This window comes from Grampus griseus (genome assembly GCF_964374135.1).
Source record: "Grampus griseus genome assembly, chromosome: 18".
NCBI lineage: Eukaryota > Metazoa > Chordata > Mammalia > Artiodactyla > Delphinidae > Grampus > Grampus griseus.
In genome coordinates, this window is record NC_139012.1 from 68,308,315 (window position 1) to 68,336,089 (window position 27,775).

General features: G+C 42.7%; 1 protein-coding gene across 7 annotated transcripts in view; it reads left to right on the forward strand.

The window, feature by feature from the left end:
- The window catches only part of DCLK1 (doublecortin like kinase 1), a gene marked incomplete at both ends in the record, with an annotated part of 316,418 nt that overhangs the window by 149,661 nt on the left and 138,982 nt on the right, over positions 1-27,775 (forward strand). For all 7 annotated transcript variants that reach the window (XM_082675943.1, XM_082675947.1, XM_082675948.1 and 4 more), the window contains one exon: positions 13,273-13,372. In XM_082675943.1, coding sequence (XP_082532069.1) covers positions 13,273-13,372 — 100 coding nt within the window. The remainder of the gene's footprint in view (positions 1-13,272; positions 13,373-27,775) is intronic.

A 27,775-nucleotide genomic window follows, 5' to 3' on the forward strand; every position in this document is an offset into this window, starting at 1 on the left:
AGCCCCACCAATTTCCTGTTGTCTGCCTGTGTTAACTGCCATTTTCCACCCCATTTGCGCTGGGTTTTATGATGCTTGGCCCACTTCACTGTTTGTGTTACCCTCCAGGCCTCTGTAAGCATTTGAAGTCGTGATGCTTTGCACCTACAGCTCATGCATTGTGGGGAAGTGGCAGCCAGCCCCATGTTATTTACCGAACTCTGTATGTAGATAAAAAGGATTATAGAAACTCTAATATATATACTATAGGATGAAGACAAAGAAGAAATATTGGCCTAGAGTGTTTTGGTCACCATATATAATTTTTTTAAAGACCATTGAATAAGGAACATCTGCAAGTATATGTTCATCGTTGTATACCCATATCAGCCTTTATTTATAAAAACAATGTTTTGGGGCTTCCCTAGTGGCGCAGTGGTTGAGAGTCCGCCTGCTGATGCAGGGGACACGGGTTCGTGCCCCGATCCGGGAAGATCCCGCCCACATGCTGCGGAGCGGCTGGGCCCGTGAGCCATGGCCGCTGAGCCTGCGCGTCCGGAGCCTGTGCTCCTCAACGGGAGGGGCCACAACAGTGAGAGGCCTGCGTACTGCAAAAACAAACAAACAAACGATGTTTTGAAACCAATCCTTCATTTTAGACGTCATAAAATTTTTTATCTTACTATTGCCATGTCTTTCAGCCTTTTGTCAGTTTTGCTTAGATCTCAATACAATTATGCAAAACAGTATTATCATTAAAACAACTCCAAACAATTCTAGAGAATGTTTTCATTAGCAATTTAAAAAACCTATTCTCAAATACATTTTTTGAAGAATAAGTATTTTTTTCTCCAATAATATTTTTGATGCTATATAAATGTTTGTCTTAGCTGCAAACGTTTGAGTTGGGGTACAATAAAAGTAATTTTTTCATATAATAATTTTAGAATGTAATTTTCGGTTGCATTTGGACTGAATACTACTGGAATCATTATGCTCAACTAGAAGTGGTTAAGCATCCACCAGCCAGAACACTGACCAATATGTTACACATAACACACAGGAGACAAAAGGCTGTATCCTCAGTTCATTTAAAAAATCCAATGTTTTAGGAGCACTCCCATTGTGGAGCTGTTGATGGTGATGATGGTGGTACCAGCGGTGATGGTGGCCATGGTGTTGATGGTCATGGGGCAGTGGTGATGGTGGTAACAGTCATTTTGGAGATCTCAGATTTATGGGAATGTCATCATTTGAAAAACATCATTTACTTGAGAAGACTAATTTGAATCGTATAAAAAAAATCCCTTTTTTTAACATCTTTACTGGAGTATAATTGCTTTACAGTGGTGTGTTAGCTTCTGCTTTATTAAAAAATATCCCTTTTAATGTCAAGCTGTAAAGTCAGACAAGTAGATTAGAAATAGAAAGATTGAAAACAACCAACTCCATACTTTAATGTCAAGCAATTTACAAATTTTCCTGGAAGAAGCATGCTTCCATGGGTTTGGGAATATCATTTTTTGCCTGTAACCTCAAGTGACAAGGCAGTGCACAAGAATATAAAAAGTAGAGTGTTTGTCTTTATACTTTTATCCCTCAAATAGATACCAATTCTTTGGATTGTGATTTTCTTGTGAACCTTTTTTAAAAAATCAGGTTTTACCAAAGGGTACTTGTGAGGAATCAACGTAATGTTAAGTCTCTCTTTGGGGCCTGGCACATCATAGGCCTTTGCACTGGTCTTGGGCTCCTGAAACATCAAGGGGGAAATAAGTCATGCACTGATTCACTGGTCATGTGCACATAGAGATAAGAGTCAGTAAAATTGCAAGAGAGCTAAATGCTTTAAGTACATCTTTAACTCCTGATCAGAGAAACCGTATCTGAGAGTGCTGCCTTGCACAGGTTTTGTGGGCTGTGTTTGGCCCTCTGGGTTTGAAGCCCAACCTTTGTGATCCACGCTTCCTAATTCACCTGCACTCCAGGAACCCCGTCGCAGAGCACCTTAAGCCAGCTTTTCGGTGTCCTAAGTTTAATTTGCCCCACACCTATCCTGTTCAGGGTTCCCAGGCTTATGAACATTTAGTGGAAGCATCTCAGAGCATCACTTTTTTGTCCTTCCTCTTGACATTGACAAACGGTGACCCTGCTCTGCCACAAACACAAGCAAATGGAATAAACACGCATGAAAGCACACACTTCCGTAAATCTTTTTGGAAGGTGTAATTATTTTCAAGGAGCTTTATATGGTTGTTTCTAGATCAAAAGTTGCGTGGACTGAATGCAGCCCAGAAGAACCTTTTGTATGGATTTGTTTATGTGGTGTTGCAGATATATATATATATATATATATATATATATATATATATATATATATATTAAAGTTGGGGGATATGAAATTTGACAACAATTCTTATTTAAATGTGAAGTCATAAAGTACTGCAGGGTGACACAGCGCTTGGTGCTGCTGGCTTTAGACATGGCATTTATTATCCTTTTTGCTGCAGTCACCACTGAAGTTTGCCTGGTCCGCCTCCCTCATCTGTTTTCTCTGCCAAGCCCAGGCTGGACCTGTGTGGCGACGTTCACCGAGGGCAGCCAGAGCACCTCTCGGCATTGGCAGTGAGAGCTTGAAGTATTTCTCGGACTTGTTTGAAGCTGCCATTATGCCCAGCACCTCTGTTCACATGTTAAGCAGACAGCTCAGTATTAACTCTCGGTGCCACCTTTTCCCCTTGGGGATTGTTTTTCCTCATCTGCTCTGAAAAGCTCTGTATTCGTTGGCTTCATGTGTCTCATAATTAGTTTATGTCTTCTTTTTCCAGTGATCGTAGTATAATGTTTCTGCCTAATTAGAAACTGAGTCACAATCTCCACTACCTATTTACATGGATCTTTTAGAAGATCCTCTCAGCAACAGCATGTAAGTTTAACTCTTTTTCTAGCCCTGAAAAGAATGACTTGAATCAGGCTTGTTAAATAACCCTGTTCTTGGGCGCGTGGCAGCCCTCAGCTTGAACGTCGCTTGCCTTAGTCCGTTAGGTCTGCTGTAACACAATACTGTAGGACTTCCCTGGTGGCGGCAGTGGTTAAGAATCCGCCTGCCAATGCAGGGGACATGGGTTCGAGCCCTGGTCCGGGAAGATCCCACATGCCGCAGAGCAACTAAGCCCGTGCACTGTAGAGTCCGTGAGACACAGCTATTCAAGCCTGCGCACCTAGAGCCCGTGCTCCATGACGAGAGAAGCCACCACAACCAAGAGTAGCCCCCGCTCGCCGCAACTAGAGAAAGCCCACGCGCAGCAACGAAGACCCAACACAGCCAAATAAATAAAAAACAAAATAGTACTGTAGTCTGGGTGGGTCATAAACAACAGAAATTTATTTCTCACAGTCCTAGAGGCTGAGAAATCCAAGATTGAGTGTCTGGTAAGAGCCTGCTTCCTAGATGGCTGTCTTTTTGCTGTAAACTCACCTGGCAGAAGGGGCAAAGGAACCCCCTCAGGCTTCTTTTATAAGGACCCTAATCCCACGACCTAATCACCTCCCAGAGGCCCTACTTTCCAATACCATCACACTGGGGGCTAGGACTTCAGCATATAGATTTGGGTGGACACATTCAGACCGTAGCATCCATCTTGAGGTAAGTGGTATGCATTTGCTTCTGAGCTCAGATCAGAGATTATTTGTGCCCTCTTTAAAGAGATGACTGTGTGACAGTTTCCACGTTCTTGCACTATGGTTTAACTCCTTAAGTGAAGAGTGGCAGGTAGATTAAGCTACTTCTTTTTAATAGATTTTATTTATTTATGGCTGTGTTGGGTCTTCGTTGCTGTGCGCGGACTTTCTCTAGTTGTGGCGAGCAGGGGCTACTCTTCATTGTGGTGCGTGAGCTTCTCATTGCGGTGGCTCCTCTTGTTGCGGAGCATGGGCTCTAGGCGCGCAGGCTTCAGTAGTTGTGGCATGCGGGCTCAGTAGTTGTGGCTCGAGGGCTGTAGAGCGCAGGCTCAGTAGTTGTGGCTCGCAGGCTCAGTAGTTGTGGCGCACAGGCTTAGTTGCTCCACGGCATGTGGGATCTTCCCAGACTAGGGCTCCAGCCCCTGTCCCCTGCATTGGTAGGCGGATTCTTAACCACTGTGCCACCAGGGAAGCCCTTAGAATAAGCTATTTTAAGGATGTGGTAGCCAACAGGAGGGAAGTCTCAGGAGAAAGCAAACACAGCAGTGGGATTGAGGTTACATTAACTTGTCAAGAGGGCAGACTTGGAGGCCTCTGAGGTCAGCTCTGTTCTCCACACTCCTCTTTCCCAGATGTTCAAAGGTTTTAGTATTCCATTCTCAAATGGTAGCCCCAGATTCCTCATCATGATGCCTGGCCCAGGGACCTACCATGCCTGACCAGTGCCAGCACTAATAGTAGCAGCTGCCCGTCCCCCTGTGCCTTCCCTGTGGGCCAGTAGTTACTGAGGGCTTTAACTACCTTCATTCATTGAATTCTCAAGGAACTCTGCACAATAAGCCCCATTTTACAGATGCAGAAACTGAGGCTGAGGACGTTTAATAGCTGCCCAAGGTCACATACCTATTAGGTGGCAGAGCCAATGCCCCCTGTCAGTATTTGGTACTAGAGGGTCACTTTACTCCTAAAAAAAAAAGAGAAGAAGAAGAGGATGTTAGTATTTAAAAAATAGGATAAGTAATGAAAGAACCATCATTTAGAAGAGGTTGCTGTCCCATGAAGGATGGTGACCCTGTATGAAGAGCGCATTGCTCCATCAGAGAGGATGCTCCATGGCGGTCTTCCCTAGGTGATGTCCACGTGAGCCAGTGGCTGAGAACACACTTAAGGAGTAGATGTACTTTCCATTCCATAATTATTGGAATTTTTTTTTTCTGGTTGACCCAGCAAATTAAATTGCTTGCATTTCAAAAGAGAACATTTCTTTTTTCCATTTCTTTTAAGCATCAGCATGTTATTCCAGTGTTAGCTCCGAGCCAATTCTGAATTTCAACAATATTATCCACTTTTGCAAAAAAAGATCCTAGAGCTTCAAACTTGTAAAAAGCAGTTTGAGGAGCTTTCTTTTCTTCTCTCTGTTACTATTATTTTACTATTATTAGAATAATGTATTGCTTTTCTTACTGGTTATATCTTTTTCTGAGGAAGAACCATAGTTTCTTGAAAATATTTTTCCTTATTAGAAATTTCTTTGTTTTTCATCTTTACTGGAGCATACTTGCTTTACAATGTCGTATTCGTTTCTGCTGTATAACAAAGTGAATCAGCTATACGTATACATATATCCCCATATCCCCTCCCTCTTGAGGCTCCCTCCCGCCCTCCCTATCCCACCCCTCTAGGTGGTCACAGAGCACCAAGCTGACCTCCCTGTGCTATGCAGCAGCTTCCCACTAGAATTTATAGCTAGAAGAGCAATTGTAAAATAAACTACCATTTGTATAAGTTTGTCATCAAAGAAATGAAAAAGTGATAAAGGAACAATGGAGAATGTATTTTTGTGACAATAATATAACGTATTCCTAATACTTGGCTATAAGCTAATTGTAGACATATTTTAGAACTAGAAATGTATGGAATTACATGATTAGAGAACAGGAAAATTCACAGTGGTTGACTTATAATATCATGTGCCATAACAATGCTCAATGCTAAGAGTTAAGAGATGAAGCGAAGTATGGAATGAAATTGGAAGAGAAATCTTCTCAAAATTAAGTGGTGACAGGAGGAGGGGGCCTGTGTGTGTCAAGTTTTAACTGAGAGCTAATTATAATGGTCATATTACGAGTTGTGTAGAAAGGAGGTTGTTGATTCTGGTGCCTTAGATACACAGGCGACTGGACTTTTTTTCAAAAGTCTAAGTGTTCCTTTTTGGTAAAGATTATCTCATCAAAATGTGGACAACAGAACCTTTAAAGCTACCCTCTTTAACTGGTATCAAGAAGAATGAGAAATTATTATAATTAGTATTATATCCTTTTTTAAAAAAAGAAAATTGAAACAGAAAGGATAGGGATACTCAATGATTCCAATAAATGGACTGAATTTCTTGGCTTTTGTTTTTTGTGGTGGTTTGTAATTTCACTTAAAATACATAAAATAGGTGACTGAAATATTTTTAGCGTCTCTAACATACCAGGAGACACCTGATAAAGACACAGTGGCTGGTGTGGCTTCAAACATATGAGGCCATGGCTGCAGAGATATCCCTAATTTCGTTGGTAGAGGTCACTCTTGTAAAGAAAATCTCATCATACAGGCGCTGCTGAGAATCTCGCCCTGTTCCCTGATGTCAGCGTCACCATGGAGATCTCATTCCAGTAAGGGGGAATGGATTCCACAGTCCTGCTTTGGAAACGTGTAAATAGCAGATGCTTTTATTGCCTTTGTTTGAATCTCTGCCCTTGTAGAGCAACTCAAACCGGAAGCTCAGAGCAGAGGAAGTCCATATTTGTCTGCTGTGATTTTTTCCCCCCCCTCCATGTAAGCAGCTTGGTCCCCTGGGACGAGAGTGCATAAAGACAAGTTAATGGGAAAGAGATGAATTCAGATTTCACATAAAGAATGTCAGAAAACTGAATAATGTTTTCCTTGAGTCAAAGAAATAATTGATACTTGCTTTAATACTTTTTATTATAAGCTATTAATGTACAATATATGGGATAACTAAATGGTTTTATCAACTGAAATTTATAATACAAAATTGGAAGGGTACATGTTTCTATGAATTTGAATAGACTTGTTTTCCTGAAACTTGGTAGTTAAGAGCCTGCATCTGAATTCTAACTGACCTGGTTTCAAATTCCTATTGATCTTCTGTTTAATCTGGCTACGTTTTTTTAAATCTTAAAATAGGGAAAATAGTAGCATCTAACTATTGTTTACTAGTGTGTCTCCTTCATAGCAGAGGGGCTTAAATGTAATCATGTATATTGAAGGTTAAGTATAGTAATATATATAGAAATATTCTTGTTGCTATATCACACCCAGAAGAGAATTTTCATCTTTTCTTTATATCTTCATCACATAATTACCGTGGTAAAACAGAACCATTACAGAAACTGATAAGTAAGAGAATTTAAGTAACCGGTCCAAGTGTATACAATGACTATGGCAAATCTGTGCTCAGAACCTGTGTATCCTGATCCTCATTCAAAGGCTTTTTCCAGCACATCTGGCAATTATAATCGTCCATGTTTTTTCAGATACAGTGGTGTTTATATTTGGGATTAGATGTTCACATAGTAACCAAAGTGTTAGGTAAGAACTGCAAATTAATTGATGGAATATTAAGCCTTGTGTGCCATAAACTACCTCCTTTATGAATTGTATGCAGTACATCTGTAATTTCGTTTCTAGTGTGGGGACATTTCAACAAAGGACACTTTTCGCAGAGGAATACAAATCTCCAGTTCCCACAAAACTAAAAGTTGGTGACAGACCCCGATAGGCCCTGATTAAGATAATGGTTCATAGAACTATATATACGTGTGGAAGCAGGTAAACATATTTGCAGGTGACTGTCACAGCATCATTTCAGTGGAAACTTTTTTTTTTTTACGTCTTTATTGGAGTATCATTGCTTTACAGTGGTGTGTTAGTTTCTGCTTTATAACAAAGTGAATCAGTTATACATATACATATGTTCCCATATCTCTTCCCTCTTGCGTCTCCCTCCCTCCCACCCTCCCTATCCCACCCCTCCAGGCGGTCACATAGCACCGAGCTGATCTCCCTGTGCTATGTGGCTGCTTCCCACTAGCTATCCACCCTATGTTTGGTAGTGTATATATGTCCATGCCTCTCTCTTGCTTTGTCACAGCTCACCCTTCCTGATCCCCACATCCTCAAGTCCATTCTCTAGTAGGTCTGTGTCTTTATTCCTGTCTTACCCCTAGGTTCTTCATCAGTGGAAACTTGGTGGAAATCAGAGGCATGAACCCAACTTCTTGTTAGCAACTTCTACCAGCTTTGCACCAATTCCCTGATACTAATTCAAAGTGTGCTTTGCACCAAGATAATTATACCAGTAGAACCCCTGTTCTCAAAGTGAGAAGGGGCACCCATATGCTACATTTGACCCAAATCTACTTAGAGAAGAAGGCTGTTTGTTGTGCCCAGGAGTTACGTACTAAGTTTTTTTTTTAACGTTTTATTTGTTTATATTAGGTATACATTTGATTTATACTTATTTGGAAGGAAAACCATATTTGGGCTAATAAAAATAGCTAAAATTTATTGAGGATTTATTCCCTTCAGATTCACAGTCGAATTCTTAAAACCACCAATATGATAAACGGAGGCACAGAGAGAATAGCATCTACGGGGCAGAGCTGGGTTAATGCAGAACCCGGGCTTTGACGACAGGGCTGTGCTCTTGGGAAATGGTGCCAGAGCAGATGTTCCCATTGTGACACAGAATCGCACTCAGGGAGGCACTGCCTCTGCCCAAGGTTTAGGATCTTTAGAAGCAGGGTTTCCTGATTTGCTCAAGTCAGTGGTAATGGCAGAGCACGAGCTGCACCCCAGCTGCCTGCCTCCAGACCCATGACAAACCACTGGAAGGTATTGCAGGTTACTCTCTGCTGAATTACTAATTCACCACAGTGTGTTAGGAGTGTCCGTCTGTGCACATATGTGCTGGAAATGAATAGGGGAAGGATGAGGGCAGTCGTATTCTCAAGGCCTAGCAGGGTGGCTGGCAAATAATAGGTGCCCAATGAACATTTATTGAGTGAAGATTAGGTGTTCAGAGCAGGGGCGAGGCACTTTGGATTGGAGTGGATAGAGAAGGTAAGGCTTGGATCTTCAACTGAGCTTTGACTCATAGGAGGGATTTGAATAGGTAAAGAGTTAATAGGAGGGGATACCTAATGGGAAAAAAAAATATCATACCAAAGCCACACACGCATAGGAAAGAAAAAGCGCTTTTCCAAGGAGAATCAGTAAAGCAGATCAACTGGAACATGTTTCAGGTTGGAGCATAGTACTTAGGTTTATCTCTCCATCCACCCATCCATCCACCCACCCATCCACCCACCCATCCACCCACCCATCCACCCACCCATCCACCCACCCACCCACCCACCCATCCATCCATCCATCCATCCATCCATCCATCCATCCACCCACCCATCCACCCACCCACCCATCCACCCACCCACCCACCCACCCACCCACCCACCCACCCACCCATCCGTCCACCCACCCGTCCACCCACCCATCCGTCCACCCACCCATCCACCCGTCCACCCATCCACCCACCCATCCATCCACCCACCCATCCACCCACCCACCCACCCACCCACCCATCCACCCACCCACCCACCCACCCACCCATCCACCCACCCACCCATCCATCCACCCACCCACCCACCCATCCACCCATCCACCCATCCAATGCTTATTGAGTATCAGGCACCATGCCATGGGTAAACCTACCATAGACTTGAAAGATAGGTTGGAACCAGATTTTGAGGAGTCTGGAACGCCAAGCTCAAAGATGAACTTTAATTCGATGATAAACCATTGATGCTTTTCTGAGCCATGGAGGGAGATGGTGAAAGTTTTCTGAGGAGAAGGAGCTTAGGAGAATTAAATAGGACCGGTGGGAGAGAAAGGAGATGGGAGTGAGAAAAACCATGAGAGGGAAATGCTAAGGTCCACAGGTGAGAGGCTAAGCTCTGGACTGATGTGGTGATGGGGGTGAAGAGGAGGGGCAGGAAAGGCCTGGGCTTGGGAGACGGTACAGAGGCAGCATCTGTGGCCATGGAGACAGTGGAGGCGGGTGTATGCTGACAATACCAACTCTTCTGGGGGCAAGAGAATGATGGTTAAACAGGAACAGGTTGGACTTTCTTTTCTCAAACTTCTTATCTCTGCCTTTGCATCTTCCCTGGATCTAATATTGATGGATGATTCCAACATCTGATACCTACCAACCAGAGAGTTCATGAAAGAATAGGTCAACTCTCACTACCTTGTTGTAGCAAGGAGCATGTTTTTTTTTAATCCATAAGTGGAACTTACTTCTCAAAGCTGGTTACCACTCTGACTTTTGAGAACTTCAAACTTAAAAAGGAATAACAATGTGTAAATATATAAAATCAGATCATTACGCACAACATTGGTTTTACATTTGTCTATCTTTTCTAATCTTTTGATATCAGAATGTACAGTAATGCCTAAAGGAAAGTTCTCAAAGTATATTGGCCTAGAGAAAAGGGTTATAAATCTTACTCTGTTATTCTTTATTGTTAGATGGAATACATTTACAGCTACCTCAATATCAGTGATAAAGAGTGAGAGCACGGATAACTGAAGGGCATAGATTATCCTGAATCCATATTTATTGTAACCTTGTGTTTAAGCCTCTGCTATCAACTGTTTTACCAAGGCTTCTAACAGGGAGCAGTTTTATAAATTTGAATTTGATCTACTGACCGTACCCACCTTCTCTGGTGGGAGGTTGTGAGCAGGGAAATGGCTAAATGGTGCCAGAGCAGAAAGCACAGAAAACATCACAGTTTCTGACAGTTGAACAAATTCTTGATTTTAGTCACTGAAAATTGAGACGTAAATGAATACATGTTGCTTGGCATTGAAAGGACTTTTCCCTTTTTTTGTGCTGAGCGATGACAGTTAGTTTTCCTTAATCATCACTGCATTCCTTTTACGTTCTTGGAGCCCTGGAGTTGGAAACAACATCAAAAGTTCATCCTTTTTCAGTTCCCACTTGCCAACAGAATTATACCTAAACTGTCCAGGCTGCATCATTGTCTGTTCCGTTCTCTGAGTCTTCTGGGAGGCTGGTCATGGGATTATGATGGATGGGAGTTGGCTGGCAACCTGTTCATAACACACTATAGTTTTGATAGTTATTTGTCTGCTTAGCAGTGGCATAAAATAGGCACCAGTAGGTGAATGTCTTCTCGTTGGCCATCTCATGCTCTAAAATGCAAATGATGGGACTGTGAGGAAAGAAAGGACAGTTTCTTTTGGAAAACAGTACTTTTCATCCATCAGAGCTTTGTCATCATAAAGTTTGGCGCAAAGCCTGGCACAGAGTAGGCCTGGCATAAATGTTTGAATGATTTAAAAATTAGCCAATAAATATTTATCAGCTAGAGAAATATGGTAGCTCAGGAGTAGGGTAAGTAACTCTTATTTCCTTTGTGTGTTCTTTTCACTTATGGCCGTCAGCACGGTACCAAAGGGACCCTGTCAGACAGGAGTCCATACCAATGCGGGTGAGAAGAGTTCCAGAATCACATGAGTCTGGGAAACACTATATTCTTCTATCATCTCCTCTTTGGAGTTGCAGTGTACATTAGCACACTAAGGGTTTTGAGAAGACCAGAAATAAAGAAACCTGTTTCTACTGGTTAAATATTCCCCAAATCTCTTTGGCTATGGGACCATTTGGGGCACAAATGCTATTAATCATTCTCACTTTAGGAAATACTGCTTTTTTAGGGTTAATTCACACTTTGCCTGAAAAAGACACGGTTTCCCATTCTTACTCATTTTTGTATGCATGTGTGCTGTATGCTAATGGACATACAGTCGGCACAGTATGGACTTCTGCACGTAAAATGACAACGGCCTATGTAGGGTTGGTTGGGATGATACCCATGCTGATAAAGAAAGCTGGGGTGAGGAGTGCTGCGTCATAAAGGTAAAAATGAACAAGGTCGTGGTTGGAATCTGACAGAGAGGAGTGAAACGGAGAGTGGGTTCTGAATTCAAAGAGCCTGTTTTTAACCCAAGTAGACAGAGCTTCTGACACGAGTCTTAAGACCTTGGGTCCGTCTTTCTCGATGATTTCAAGGTCCCCCTTAAGTCACCTGTGTTTTCAAAGCTTTTGCAGACAGAATAAGTACTGACAACCATGAATGTCCCTCACTCATACTTAATGCTTACCATCAAACTGTTAGAGAAATATCATTCTTAAAACCTCAACCAAGCGATTATTTGGAAATGAGAGATTATTTAAGAAAAACTATGTAAAGCCTGCACAGCATTGCGTTTGGGGCTCTAAAGTGTTCTCCCAACTTATTTCTGGAAGTCCTACAGCATCTTTGACTTGTCAGGGTCATGCTCCAGGAACTGACAAGGAACAGAACCCCACAGGTGCTCTGTGGATGAAGCTACCAACAGATAAGGGAGGGGCTCGTAGGAAACACAGACCCAAAATATCTCACATATCAGACACAGGGAAGCTTGTCTCTGGTCCTTAAATATCCGAGGGAAAGTGCAATAGATAAATAAGAAAGTCTATTTCATGCAGCTCTGAACGGTGCCTTCAGTTGACCGCTTTACAATCTGCTCCAAGCAGTCAAAGAAAATTGAAAATAGATAGAAATCAGCAGTGTTTCCGGCGCCTTCTGCTGGCATTATACATACTGTGAACAAAAAAAGTATTACACCGCACGTCCACGTATCCACAGACAGAGAGCAATAAGCTTGAAATTATTCATCTGGACCACATTTACTTGGAAAGCGGCATTTAGCTCTCAAAGTTCGTATTGGAGAAGAAATTGAATAAATATCAAAAAGTTGTTAAAAAACTTTCCCTTTGGGTGACTACAAGCTGGGGAGCCCACAGGAGTGTTAAAGTTTAGCTCAGCTTGAGTTCAGGGCATACAGTCCCTCCGTATCTAAATCTCAGAAATGACTTTTTCTATTATTTATGTATTTATTATTACTGTATTCTATTATTCCTTGTATGAAGGGTACCATTTTTGTTTTAGCTGGAGGTAGAATGGGTCTCAAGGAGATTGTTATATTCTTGTTAGGATATAACTATTCTTCTCTGTTTGTTACCCCAGTGATCATCGTGTGTATGGCAACTATGGCATCAGTTACTAGAAAATGTATTTGTTGCTAAAATCAGATGCTGACTTTTATTGCTATCAGGGACTGTTACGTTCGGAAGCGTGAAGGAGCGCCCCTTTTTCCACATGTTGCTGCATCCTCTCTGTTATGAAAATAAAGGGTTCTTACCTCATATCCTATTGATATATCAAGTAATAAATGTGACAGTTACCGGTTCTGTTTTCCTTATCCCGTCTTCCTGCACCACTGAAACGGAACAAGTTTCTTACTAGTAACAGATGCTTGCAACCTTCTTTTGAAATTCCTCTGGAGAAGCTGCCCTGTTGATTCCATTAGATGGGAAGTGGCTTTATGCAGATGTCCACTTGCAGGGATGCACTGTTGTAATTGCTGTTCTGCTGACCCCTTGCTGAGTGCCATGCTTTTCTCTTGTAGGTGATGTGCCTTCAGGACTTCTTTGGTGACGATGACATTTTTATTGCATGTGGACCGGAGAAGTTCCGTTACCAGGATGATTTCTTGCTAGATGAAAGTGGTAAGGAAAAAAAAAAAAAAAAGTTCAAAACCAGGGGAAATTTGAGGCAGCTTTCCAAAATGAGCTGCACCAGGCCAAGATTATGTCAACTCAAAAGCTACCAAATCAGTTTCAGATCCTCAACCAACATGGCTTTTCCATATCTTGAATTTCTTTGATTTTTTTTTTAATATAGAAAACAGATGAAATGATCATTGGGAAGGTTAAATCATTTAAAGGGTAAATTACCAGTGGCTAATTTATAACCATTTCATAACTAAATTGATGTTCTATAGAAAAATCATGGTGCCGATTTCTACATGTTTAATTATATATTTTTGTCAAAGTGCGTAGTCGAGAGACGTGTAACATAAAATTGTTGAGTATGTGTCTAGACTCGGCTTTCACACGGCCTCCTTTATCCTTTAGGTCCTAACTGAGAAAGATGGTTTCGTGTCCTTTTCCTTTAAATGCTTCAGAGCTTGTATGTCATTAGAATCTATGAAGGATCAAAAGAGAGGAGGGAAGCTCCCTTCCATTGAAAATGGAATGTGATTTTCTTTTTACGTTTGTTAGAGGAGGAACAGTTGATAAAGAGGAAAAGGTGCATCTCAGCATATGAATGTGAAAGGTTGTAACTTCAAGGATGATGTTTTCTGATACCATAAATCATCTCAGAATCTTAACAGCATCACAGGGAAGATTATTGCCCTGAACAGAGACCTTTCCTTGATCATATTACTTCTGGTTTAATTAGGGACATAGTACATATTTATGGACAATTCAAACTGTTGCTAGTTGGAAATACTTTTTGACGTGATAGTGAATTTCTTGCTTAGATGAATGCACGTAAATCAGTGAGTTTTTGAGTGAGTGGCTGGGAAATACTGGAGCTCCAATACAGCTGATGTACATTCACGTAGAGTATCTACGTATCACGTAGAGTTACATGTATTTAAACACACTACAATTATTTCGTCATTTTAATGTGACTTAGGGTATATAGGGAGGGATGAGAATAAGAGAGATTGTCCCTTTACCATAAAAACTTTAAATGCCCAATAAAAGTTTATATAGATATATCCCTTGAAGAGATTTAAGTCATTTTGGTTGAAAGGGCTTAACTGGAAGAGTGGTTTGGTGTCTCTTTCCCTCTAAATACCTCCCATCTTCATCTCTGATAGACTGTCCTTGGGGGCACAGATTTATGTACACCTGTCACACATATAATGTCCTCTGGGAGGGCCTTCTTCAGGATGAGGCAGCTTTGCCATTGTGCAAAACAACTGAATGTTAGGAGTCAGGCAGAAGAGCCGGCAGCACAGTTTTGAGAAAAATAAACTGCCTTGACTTTCGATTTAAAGAAAATAGCTGTTTCTGGCAGAATGGTCTGAGAGACCAGATGCGTTCTGAAATGAGAGTTTCATTTGTTGCTTTGATACGGAAAGCAGCCTGTCAGACTCGAACAGGAATACAGCTCAGTTTCAAATCAGCAGAGTTGGCCTGGGGTTCCCTAGCCCTCCATCTCTACCCAGCCCCCAGGTAGACTTGGGGCTTCTCCCCGACCCTGCCTTGCTTGGTGTGGCCTTGTGCTGGGCTTTCCCTCCTGACAGTGTGCTCTCAACTCAGAACGCTGCAGCCTACTCGTGTTCATCTGCGATGGTGGGCAGGCAGGCTTTCTGAAAAGTACAACAGAAAAATCCCTGTACTCTCCCTTTAGAAACCTTTCTTATTAATAGGAATGCATATATATATACACACACATGCACACGTGTGCACGCACACACACGCATCAAGGGATATTGACCGTCACATATGGCTTGGCCATTTGAAGGACCACTTCAAACTATTTCAGTGAGAAAGTGAGAACTTCACATCCTTTCCTGAGATGAATATACCCTAAGCATTTCTTGGTGTGAAATATATTTGCTGAGTAACAGTGTCCTCCCCCATCCTCAGAGAAACACGTGGATTGGGGGAGGGGGTAGAAAGAAGTCTAAATGGAGATTTTTACTTCCTTGGATGAACCTACCCTGAGACTAAATTCACACGTTGACAACTGCAATTTCCCTGTTGCTTGTATGGCATGTTCTGGTGCTAATGTATTAACATTTGAATCTTTTCTTACGTGCTCTGAGCATGATTTAGCCCAGCTTATTTGTGCTTGCTAAATGGTATTTGCACGTTGAGGCTTCATTTGGCCTCTTCCATAGTAGCTTCCTAAAAGGAGCGTCAGCAGGGGGCCCAGGAGTCTACTGAATTAAGACTGGCGCAGGGCTGTGCTTGATTTAATGGCGCCAAGAAGTGGTCCTTTGCCACAGGGCAGCACTTTTATTTTGTCTCTCAAAATTAACCCAGCTCCCAGTGTGTTCAGGATTAGCAATAATACATCCCCCTAATTACTGCTGGGAAAGCTTCTGGAGATGGCTCTTAAGGTCTTTGCAGTGAGGCGTTCTGCCATGACAGACATTTATTTCATGGGGCTACAGTAGAGCCAGATCCATATGAGAAACTGCAAGGGAGCTTCCTTCCTCCCCTGTTTTCACATGGAAAGAAAAAAATGCCTTCCTTCTTCCAGCTCCGAATGTAACCATTTTAGCAATATCGTCATCAATCACTGGATTCTTAGCGCCTTCTACCATGGTGGATGCAGCACTATATGTAGAGACAAGACAGGCCAACAGATCCTTCCCCTGTGTGGCTTGTGGTCTAATTTAGAAATGATGAAACATAGTCAAGGGAAATGCCAGATTGGAGACAGGAAGCTTCACATGGTTTTGCTTGTATATTGATGATAAAATGATGAATTTATGATTTGCTGCCATTAAAAAGTGAGCGGATTTTGTTGAGAAATGCCTACCTCTTACCTGGGAGGGATAAGTACCTCCTTGGTGAGGAGCCTGTCACAGGCTGCCACCTTCTGTTCACCCCCCAGCCTCAAATCCAACACCCTCAAACTCACCTGACCAGTTTCCTCACCAACTTACTTCACCCCTGCCAGGCCTGACACCTGCTCAGGTATCTAAACCTCACCCGTCCTTTTTTGTAAATTTTAATTTAATTTTTTTATTGAAGTATAGTTGATTTACAATGTTGTATTAATTTCTGCTGTACAGCAAAGTGATTCAGTTATATATATATGTGTGTGTGTGTGTATACATTCTTTTTTATATTCTTTTTCATTATGGTTTATCACAGGATATTAAATATAGTTCCCTGTGCTATGCAGTAGGACCTTGGTGTTTATCCGTTCTCTATATACTAGCTTGCATCTGCTGATCCCATACTCCCACTCCATCCCTCCCCCGCCCCCTCCTTCCCCTTGGCAACCACAAGTCTGTTCTCTATGTCTGTGAGTCTGTTTCCGTTTCGTAGATCAGTTCATTTGTGTCATATTTTAGATTCCACATATAAGTGATATCATATGGTATTTGTCCTTTCTGTTCATCCTCTCTGTTTACCAATTCCCAAGTGTCCTTGATTCCAGTGTTAATAAGCATGACTTCAAACTTAACATATTTTTGCTTAGGTGTTGTATTTGCTTTCTAGGGCTGCTGTAACAAAGAACCACAGTGGCTTAAAACAACAAAAATTGATTCTCTAACAGTTCTGGAGGCCAAAAGTTCAAGATCAAAGTATTGGAAGGGCTGTGCTCCTCCCCAAGGTTCTAGGGAAGAATCCTTCTGTGCTCTTCCTAGTTGTGGATGGTTGCCATTAATCCTTGGTATCCCTGGCTTGTTGTAGCATTACTCCCGCCTCTGCCTCCATCCTCACTTGGGCTTCTCTGTGTGTCCAAATGTCCCTCTTCTTATCAGGACACCAGTTATTGGATTAGGGTTCACCCTAATCCAGTATGACCTCACCTTAACACGATTACATCTGCAGAGATTCTATTTCGAATAAGGTCACATTCACAGGTACCAGGGTTAGGTCTCTGACATATCTTTTTTGGGGGGAGACAAGTATTGTTTGGAGTTGTCCAGATTTTATTTGAACTTGAGTTACAGGTAAACTCATCTTCCCTTGTTTGTTTTGTCCTGTCTTTCGATTTGCACAGTTACAGCTTTATCATAATTAGAATACATAAACAACAGAGCTGTGATAAGGCTGCCTCTCCCCTTACCTTTCATAGGTAGGATCACTCACCAGGGGGACCAGAGGGATGGGCTGAGAATTTCAGCAATGGACTTGACAGAGCCCCTCTTGAAATCCCTTTGACTAAGATGAAAATGTACGGTCTGAAGGATAGAGGTGGTTGTGTTTTTAATTGCTTGAACGGCCTCGTCCAGAAAGTGTCAATACTGATTTATAGGTGGAATATGCTGGGAGAGATCTCTGTTAGAATTGGCCCCAGAAGGTCCCTGAAGGGAGGGGCTGTTCGTCGGCTGAGAGTCACACCCCAAGGTTCTTCCTTGGATTCTGTATAGTTTAGCATCGTTAGAGATGCCCATTTGAGAAGGTTGATGGTGTGTGGGTGAAATCATCTGGGAGGGGAACTAATATGGTAGAAGACAGGTGAGGATCCACAGAATTTTAACAGGATGGGTTGTATCTAGGAAGATAAAGTTGAATTGGCATAGACAGGAAGTAGAGCTTTGGGGATTTTTTTTTTTTTAATTTAAAAACAAGCCAGTGCTACAAGCTTGGTTAGGAGCCGTGTATTTCAACAGGGGCACATGTGAAGATTGCTTTTAGTGGACTGCAGGCTTCTTAATGAGATATGGCTCATTTACTGTATTGTTGTAGGCATATCACGTATTATTAAACCATAGAGCCCCTCTGATTGAAGATCGCAAATGTTGACTGAAACAAAAATTAAAAGTGTTACTCAAATTTCACAAGAATTAGTATAGAAGTATAGTAAGTCTAGCATAAAAGTACAGAAGAAAGGTGAATAACTAAGCTTCCACGTGATGTTTGTTGTTACGTTTGTAGCGTTTATACTTTTGAAGTTATGAAAGTTTCAAACTGCACTAAGACTTTGGGGAGACTGAGTGTGTGTGTCCACACACACACCAGGTCCTGTCTCTGGGGAATGCCAGTCCAGCTTTTTCCTGCAATAGGAAGACCCACCTGGAGTATAGTGTTCTTTTGGGGTATGTGATTCTAGAAGGGATATTTCCTCTCTTATGGACCCCCATGGTGTCAGGTACCCAGAACCCACTTGATAAATGTTTCTAGAAATATTTCATCCTGCCCACTTTCCAAGGGCTCATGTCCTGAATGAGATGAAGCAGAAGCGCCCTGCACCACTGATTGCTTTCCCCAACTCTGGGTGATAGGAAAATAGGGTTAGAACCTAGTGTAGTAGAAACAGTATTGGGACAGGGTTAGAACAGCGGTCCCCAACCTTTTTGGCCCCAGGGACTGGTTTCGTGGAAGAAAATTTTTCCACGGACAGGGGGTGGGGGGGATGGTTCAGGTGGTAATGTGAGCGGTGGGGAGCGGTGGGGAGCCATGGGGAGCAGTGGAGAGCGGTGGGGAGCGGTGGGAAGAGGTGGGGAGCGGTGGGGAGAGATGGGGAGCAGTGAAGAGAGGTGGGGAGCGGTGGGGAGCAGTGGGGAGCGGCAGATGGAGCTTCCATTGCTTGCCCGCCGCTCACCTCCTGCTGTGCGACCCAATTCCTAGCAGGCCGCGGACTGCTACCGGTCCATGGCCCGGCGGTTGGGGACCCCTGGATTAGAAGACAAAGGTCTAGTCCAAGCTCCGTGTCCTACTTGCTGTGTGGTCTCTACATCTCCAAGCCTGCTTCCTATTCTGTAAAACACCTTTTTTTTTTCCCCTGGGTTGTAATGGACCTCAAATGAGATAATAAATGTCAAAGCACGTTCAAAACTGTGTTCCTTATTACTTAGTGAATAATGTTAGTGAGTGACACCTCAGCTGAAATATACCTCCTGGTGGACTGCAGCTGGACTCAGCCACGTCGATGCATTGGTTGGGCTTAATTGGAGGCAGATGTCACCAGGATTTGCTTTTGGTGCTCTTTAGAACAAGAAAAGTGATTTTCTGTTGCTTTTTCCCACTCTCAACTTTTATTCCTGTGATGGAGGTAAGGGGAAGTTAAGAGACCTTTGAAGACATCCACTCTTTTCTGGAGGGAATCTCTGGAAGGTTAAACCAAACCACATTTAGAACCAGTCAGACTTCTGAAACTGACAATGTTTAGGAGTCTCAGGCCTTAGGTCCACATTGATTTGGGTCAAAGGAATTTTAATGGCCCGGCTGCTCTGTCCTGGGGCTGGTGATGCTGAGAAACCCCAAGGTCGTTGGGAACACCGGGAAGATGCTCAGTGTCTGGATTGACGAGACCTCCTCACAAAGTGGCTTTTGAGCTACTGCTAACAAAATTCATTCATTCTTGGGCTTCCCTGGTGGCGCAGTGGTTGAGAGTCCGCCTGCCGATGCAGGGGACACGGGTTCGTGCCCCGGTCCGGGAAGATCCCACATGCGGCGGAGCGGCTGGGCCCGTGAGCCATGGCCGCTGAGCCTGCGCATCCAGAGCCTGTGCTCCGCAACGGAAGAGGCCACAACAGTAAGAGGCCCGCGTAGCGCAAAAAAAAAAAAAAAGAAAATTCATTCATTTTTTCATGTATCCATTCATTTATTCAGTAAGCTAAACTAACTTACCATGTGGCAGGCAGTGCTCTAGGCACCAGTAATTGTAGACAGTAACACTTCCGTGAAATAGGACCTTCATATGACTTTTTCTTTTGCGGTACGCGGGCCTCTCACTGCCTTGGCAGGCGGACCCTCAACCACTGCGCCACCAGGGAAGCCCCCTCATATGACTTTTAATATTGCTTATGTCTAAAAATGTCAAAGGATCTTAGATGCTGAACTTTGACTCAGAATATTAATTGTTGCTTGTTGTTCTTGTGTATTTTATCTCTTTGGAGAAATAGTGCGGTGAAATATCTGATGGGTCACAACAGACTGACAGTTCTTTATAGATTTGAATTTTAATTGCACAATGTGGCTACTTTAAATCGAATCTATGGGCAGATTTCTTTGAGATGCTGACACCTGATGCTGGAATACTTTATTGGTTCAGTAGATGTTGACATTAGGAATTTAAAGTTCTTATTTAAAAAAAAAATTATAACTGTCTTGTTGAATAATTGCCAAGTTTCTGTGACATTTCATTTTCGAATAGAAAATCTAGTGTGTTTTTTATGAGTTCCAAACAGAGAGCCCATTGGCTAATGTGCTTTACTCTTGTCAGCAAGTTCCCATTTGCCTCTTAGCTGTGGAAAAACTAAAGGGGTTCTGGAGACTTCCTCCACCATGGCTACATTTTAGCTCATGCATAAATATAAAGTCTCCTGGAACATAGTGATGTTTTCTAATTTAACCCACTGCCAAGCTGTGGAGACATATAGATACTTTGGAGACATATAGAGACATATTATACTTTGGAGACAGACTCTAACTCAAGTACAAGCTAGTTCCTTTGCTACAAATAGATAATTTTCTCCTTAGGTAAGCAAGACATTGTATAACAAACATATGCAGTCTTTTATTTATACTTTCTCTTCCAGTCCTCATGGACTTCTCTTTATTGTATTCAGTAACAGTGATACCTGACTTGTTCACGTGGGAAAACCTACAAAATATAACACTGAGAATAAATCCTGTACATTAAGAGTCCTGGAGCCCTGTGAGTTCGCCCTCCCTCCTTACACTTGTTCATCCACCTCCAGCTAGAACCCTCTGTTCCGGCAACTTACACCTTTATAAGAAGGCCAGTTCCACGGTCCAGTAGTGCTGATTTTTAATAAGTTCTGTGTTATATTGAGCCCAAATAAATCTCACTGTAGCTTGTGCAACAGTGGTCTTAATTTTGTCCTCCAGAGCAGTAAAAACCACCCACTCCAGAGCAATAAAAACCACCCACTGCCTTCATTCTTAGAAGATGAGCTTTCCTTCTAGACCATCAGGATGTTCAAAGTCATTCGCAGTAAACTATTTTATTTTCCTTTCCTTCCAGACCAAAATGTCCCTAACTCTTCACTCATCTTCTCCTCTCCTTCTCCCATCTTTCAAAGGAAGAAGAGTCTTCCTTTCTAATGGGGATGATAGTGTTCTTGACTTTGTCTTTTCTCTTATTGATGACTTTGCCTTATCAACATTTCCTTCCTGTTGTTCTTGAAGATTTGTTGTTTTACCCTGGCTTTTCAGTCTCTTTCTCCTCAACTCATGGCCATGCCTAAATTTCCCCCATCCTAAAAGAGCTGTCCATCATCTCATCAAATCACAGTACTCTTTCTGTCTCTGCCAAACTGCTTAAAAAGTATCACTGTCCTTGAAGCCTCCATCAACTCATCCTGACTCATTTTTTACACCTTTGGGTAAATGGTACACTGAAAACACAAGAATCATGTTTTCATTCTTTCATTTACAAAATTGTCCTCCACTATCTTTTAAATTTATATGGTGGTGAAAGTTCTTCTCTTGCCACTGAATGACACTTGGGCAGATCTCTCAAGACTTTTCTCCTTCCTCCTAAGATAGTAAAAAGTGTTATGGACTCTCCTAGCTACAAGTCACCATCTCAACGCAGAAGTGGAAATATCTAGTCCCACACAGTAGTCACTCCACATTGGAGTTCTTTGTCCTTACCTGTCTGGGGCCCAATGTAGGGAGTTCTTTCTCTGAAGGAAAAAAATCGGGGTTGCTAACCTTCTTTCTCTTTACTCTCCTCCCCCGTGTTGTTATTGCTCCTTCCAGGGTTGGAGTAGGGAAGGGGGCAGAGGAGCAGCGTGATGAGAAAGGGGTGGAGGCTCCTACATGACTGTGCTGTGCCGTGATGGGGCCAGCAGATGCTGTACGAAGCCAACTTCTCTTATGGGTGTTTTCATGGGTTCTTCAGGGACACTCACTGGGAACATTCAACTCTTCTTTGATGTGGTCAGTTCAGTTTCTTCCAGCTTTGGATATTTCTCCCTCAGTCCCTGTTTTCCAAAGCTCTCCCTGTTGGCCTCAGATGAGCCTCTAGGGAAGAATTTCAATTATCTTCTTGCCAGCCCACTCCCTCAGATCCATTGCAACACTCGTATGTCTTTTGCCCCAACAATAAGCCATTCATTGCAACCAAATCTCCTTTACTCTTCTGTCAGAAGTTCTCGGGGGAAAGCCAGACACTCAAACACCAGTCTGCTCTTTCCCTCCATCCACAGATGCCGCTGACCAAGCTCTTCAGTCCTCCCAGGGAAGCCCCAGCTGAGGTGAAGGGAAGCAGCTCCCCTCTTTTGGAATTAGGGTATTCACAGCACAGCTCTCTCTAAAGAAATCCATCTCACAAATTCCCTTTCTCTCTAATAACTTAAGCCTTTTATACCTTTGAAAGTGGGTAAGAAGACTAAGCCCTGTCATTGTTTGCTTACATCTACTTTGACATTTCCAGAAGCTGATCCAGCTCACAGCTCACTTCGGTATCTGATACACATCCCTTTGGAATCTGGATGAAAATCCCATTCTGAATCCTGTTACATTCGTAACTGCCTCCACTCCGCTTACGTAGTAGTTCACTAAACGAGGGTAACCCTCACATCACTAAATCCCATGTTCTCCATTTTTTTTTCCCTCCCCTATTTTTTTTGAAGGATTTGATGTCTTCTATGATTCCCCCCTTGTCCTTCATGGTCTGTCCTGGTCTTCTGCCCACCTCCATGACTATTCCTGAGCTTCTTCCAAGTCTGGTCTTCTGCCATATATCCCTTAATAATTGTCGCCTAAGATTCACCCCTCAACTCGTTCTCTTCTGCTTAATGACTCTCTATTCCTAGCCAAGTTCATCTACCTTAACGGTTTCAGCAGTGATGGTTATGGTAAACAGTGACAGTGACAAATGACAACCAGATGGTACGCAATAAGCAAAGCCTTTGAAGTATGTATAATTTTCCCAATTTTACAATTAAGGAAATTAAGCCTCTGGTGATAAATAATTTGTCCAAGGCCACACAGCTTGTTAGTGTGAAAGGCTAAGTTCACCAAATCTCCTTTACTCTTCTGTCAAGAGTTAAAACCCAAGTTTTACCTCTTTCTTTTTGGCGGTACACAGGCCTCTCACTGTTGTGGCCTCTTCCATTGCGGAGCACAGGCTCCGGATGCGCAGGCTCAGCGGCCATGGCTCACGGGCCTAGCCGCTCCACGGCATGTGGGATCTTCCTGGACCGGGGCACGAACCCGTGTCCCCTGCCTCAGCAGGCGGACTCACAACCACTGCGCCACCAGGGAAGCCCCTGTTTTTTTTTTTTTTTTAACATGTGTTTATTTATTTATTTTGGCTGCGCTGGATCTTAGTTGTGGCATGCGGACTTCTTACTTGCTGCATGCATGCGGGATCTAGTTCCCCGACCAGGGATTGAACCCAGGCCCCCAGCATTGGGAATGCAGAGTCTTACCCACTGGACCACCAGGGAAGTCCCAAGTTTTAACTCTTGACGGAAGAGTTAAAGGAGATTTGGTGAACTTAGCCTTTCACACTAACTAGAGTTCAAATCCAAGTTTGTTTATGTTTGACAACACACTCCTTAAGTGTACCTCCTCTCAAGTCCACATCTCTAACCCCAACTCCTCTCATGAGCTCCCGAACCATATTTCCAACTATCATGAACATCCTTACGATTATTCCACAGCCACCTGAAATTCAACACAGCCCACAGCTGAACTCATCAGTTTCTTGGTCACCTTTATTCTCCTTCTGGGTTTCCTGTGCTAGTTAATGGCATCGGTATTCTCCTTAACAAGGCTGTGAGTCATGGAGTTGTCTTCTACTTTCCCTCACCTTCACTCCTCCTATCCAGCAGGTTGCCCCCCTGATTTCCAGTGTCATTGCCATTATCTTGGGTCAGTTCCTCGTAATCTCTTGCTTAGACTTATAAAGATTCTTTAACTTGCTTGCCTGGCTCCAGCCATGTTTGAACACAGATTGACCCTCCTAAATTCACTTGACTGACACTCCACTGCCCAGGTCCCCTTGGCATGGCGTTCTAGGGCCTTCATAAGTCAGCTGTGTTGTATCTTTCCAGCTGTTACCATCACTTTACTCTTCCTCTGTACTCCAGCCACAGTATTACTTTCTGGTCTCCCCAAAGAATTGTTTATTCTCAGCATCTCTGCCTTTGCTCATACTGGCCCATCCACCTGGAATGCTTGTCTTCCTTTTCTCCCGTATCACCCAGAATTAACTCCCTCTTGTCCTTTGAGGTTCACTTTACAAGTTGCCTCTTTTTGTAAAGCCTTCCCCCATCTACTCGGTTCCAATCAGTTACTGAGTTCTCATTCTTTTTATCGATATTTATCTCATTTAATTGTCAGAAAAACTCTGTGGTGTTGCTCTATGAATAAAAAATGCCGAGTTAAGATAAGAAACTGCTTAAAGTCACATACTTAGTGGGGAACAGAATTGGTATGAAAACCGGGGATCCCAGACTCTTTGCATTTCATCTTACTTAATCACAAGTGCCTTCAGACTGGTCCTGTGTGTCATGAATTTCTATAACGCAGGACCTATCACAGTGTCCTGAATATAGTAAGTGCCCAAGAAATGTTGGTTGAATCTGTGTAGGAATCTGCTCCACCTGTCAACCCTTCAGATACTTGAGGACTGAGACCCGATACTTCCCCAAAGCTGTTTTTTCCAGGTTTCTTAGGCAATGCTCTCTTAAGACCATGCCACCATCCCAGTTACATTTCTCTGGATACTTCATGGTCAGCCATATCCTCCTTAAAATAAATCCAGAACTGAAAGCAGTAGTCCTTGGGGGCTTCAAATAGTGTAGAGAATGTAAACTTACTAAATAGAGGCATCAGACTCGTTCAGATGCAGCCTAAGAGCGATGATGGTTTCTTTAAATAGTTGTCAGACAGTGCAGGCTCATGGTTATCTTGTGGCTGAATTCTCTGGGGCTTCTGACGTGATGTCAAGCCACGTTCTCCTTCGCTAATTGCATATTTGAACCTCCGTCCAGTACTTTAATTGTATTCATGCCAGCCAACATCTTATTAATGTTAGTCATTAATTCTGGCCATTTAAGGGCCTTCAACATCCAAATTCTGCCTGCGGATAAATAATGGCAGAAGACAGAGTTGAAATAAGGTCTTCCTGGTTTCCAGGCCCCTGCTCTTCCCAACTACGTTATGCTGCTAGGGGATTTTTTAGCTATAGACCACCAGTAGCATAGCTGCCTGCAAACTCTCAGACAAAAAAAGAAAAAGAAACGAAAAGCTACAGTAACCTTCATATGTTTCCTCAGGGGTGGCAATGGCAGGCCAGCCTCAGATCCCATGTCCAGCTTTGGCAGGGTCTCTGTCTCCCTGAAGCCGGGTAACAGTCCTGCAGAGAAGGACAGCAGGTTCTTTGGTCCCCTGCACTGGACCCACACATACCCCTGAGTACAGGAGGGTATAGTTAGGACTTTCCTCTTAACATGGGTCCACAGGGCATATGCACTCAGGCTTTTGTTCCTGTTTGAAATCTGCCAATTCAGTTCCCACACCAAGAGTGTATTAAGAGCCTTCTGTGGGTCAAGCATTCTTGGGGTTTCACCACAGAAAGTTCTGGGAAGTTAAATATCTACTTACCAGAAAGCAGATGAAGTGAAAATTACTGTGGAAAAATACTTGATGTGAAGGTAATTCTAAAATCAAGTTTCAAGATTGGCTAATAATTTGATATATGTGTGGGTGTAGGTTGTCTTTACAGATTTTCACTATTGTAAGTGTTTGGAATAACTAAAATATAATAAGATCCTGATATTATATGATTCTTTGCTGCCTAAAGCTGTCTCGATGGATCTGGAAAATAAGCAAATGGATAAAGCTCTTAGTCAAAAAAATGATTGTGTGAGTGACCTATCTTCATGTTTCAATAGACAGAGTCATTGTGAAATCAGGAGTCCCTCTTTTCTTGGAGACTTCGAACAGATCTGAAGAAGGGTTTCTCTAAATTCATAAGAATCTTGTCAAGGGCTTCCCTGGTGGCGCAGTGGCTGATGCAGGGGACACGGGTTCGTGCCCTGGTCCGGGAAGATCCCACATGCCGCGGAGCGACTGGGTCCATGAGCCATGGCCGCTGAGCCTGCACGAGGCTGTGCTCCACAACGGGAGAGGCCACAGCAGTGAGAGGCCCGCGTACCGCAAAAAAAAAAATAATAATAATCTTGTCAAATCATCAGAACAAAGCCAAAAAAACTCAGCAACCTTGTCAAGAAATGCCAGCAATGGAGCCAAATGAATCCACACCTCTAAGTGCAGGGAAGGGGAGTGCATGAAGGAAAACCCTTCATTGTCAGACGGTCAGGGGGAAAGCTGGCATCCTTTTGATCCAAGACAACATCAATCTCTACCTTTAGTTTAGTTGTTAATTTACACCAGGGCCCACTGGTTCAGTGACGGTCTCTTGTTCACTTGTGGAGCTTCCCACCAGTATGACAGCTGAGTCGTTTCTCTGGTAGGACCACAGAACTCCCTGCCCAACTACTGAGAACTGAGGTGGTAAAGCTTTTGAGGTGATTATCTCGGGAAAATACAAAATGTCTTCTTTTGTAGGTTTGCCCCTCAACCGTAGCTAAATCTTTGTTTTTATAACTTTTTTGTTGTTCATTCACGCTTGACTGCCTTTCAGCAGAATGATTCTGAGCGTCCCGTTCGAAGTCAGAAGATTAGTTTACGTTATGATTAGCTTTAAAAACCTATGGAAAAATGAGTCCTGTCGTTCCTTCTTCCTCAAGCGAGATGTAAAATTTTTCTATATACAATGGGTTTTCCAAATATGAAATGTAGGATAGGTGAATAAACTAAGTGTAGGAGGGTTTAGAGACAATTAATATGAATTCAATTTATTATGTCAAGGATCTTGATCTTTATAATGTATGTGTGTATGCATATAGGTCTAGGTTCTGCTAATATTTAGGGAATATCTGCTACGTGCCAGGCCCCATTCTGAGCAGTAGATATAGAGCAGTGAACTAAAGAGAGAAAAACTTTTGCCCACATGGAGTTTATATTCTGGGAGAGGAAGGTATTTAGTGATAATAAGCAAAATCATAAGCGAATTGCGTAGAGTATCAGAAGGTAAGTGCTGTGAAGAAGAATGAGGTAGGGAAGGGAAGGGAAGGAAGTGTGTGGGGTGTGTGGGAGGATGTGGATGGGGGCGCAACTGTAAATGATGTACAGTTGACCTTGAACAACACGGGGCTCAAGGGCACCAACCCCTACATGGCTGAAAATATGTGTACTGCTTTCTCTGCCTCAAAACCAAAGCAGTTGAAATTTGACTCACCCAAGGGCAGGACACCGAAACAGTTTGGTTAGAATCAGGACTCAAACTCTAGTTCTTTTGATTCCGCATATTGTGATCTCTAATCAGACACAAACTTTTCCCCACACTTAGTTAATTTAAAGATCTGTAAAGTGAAA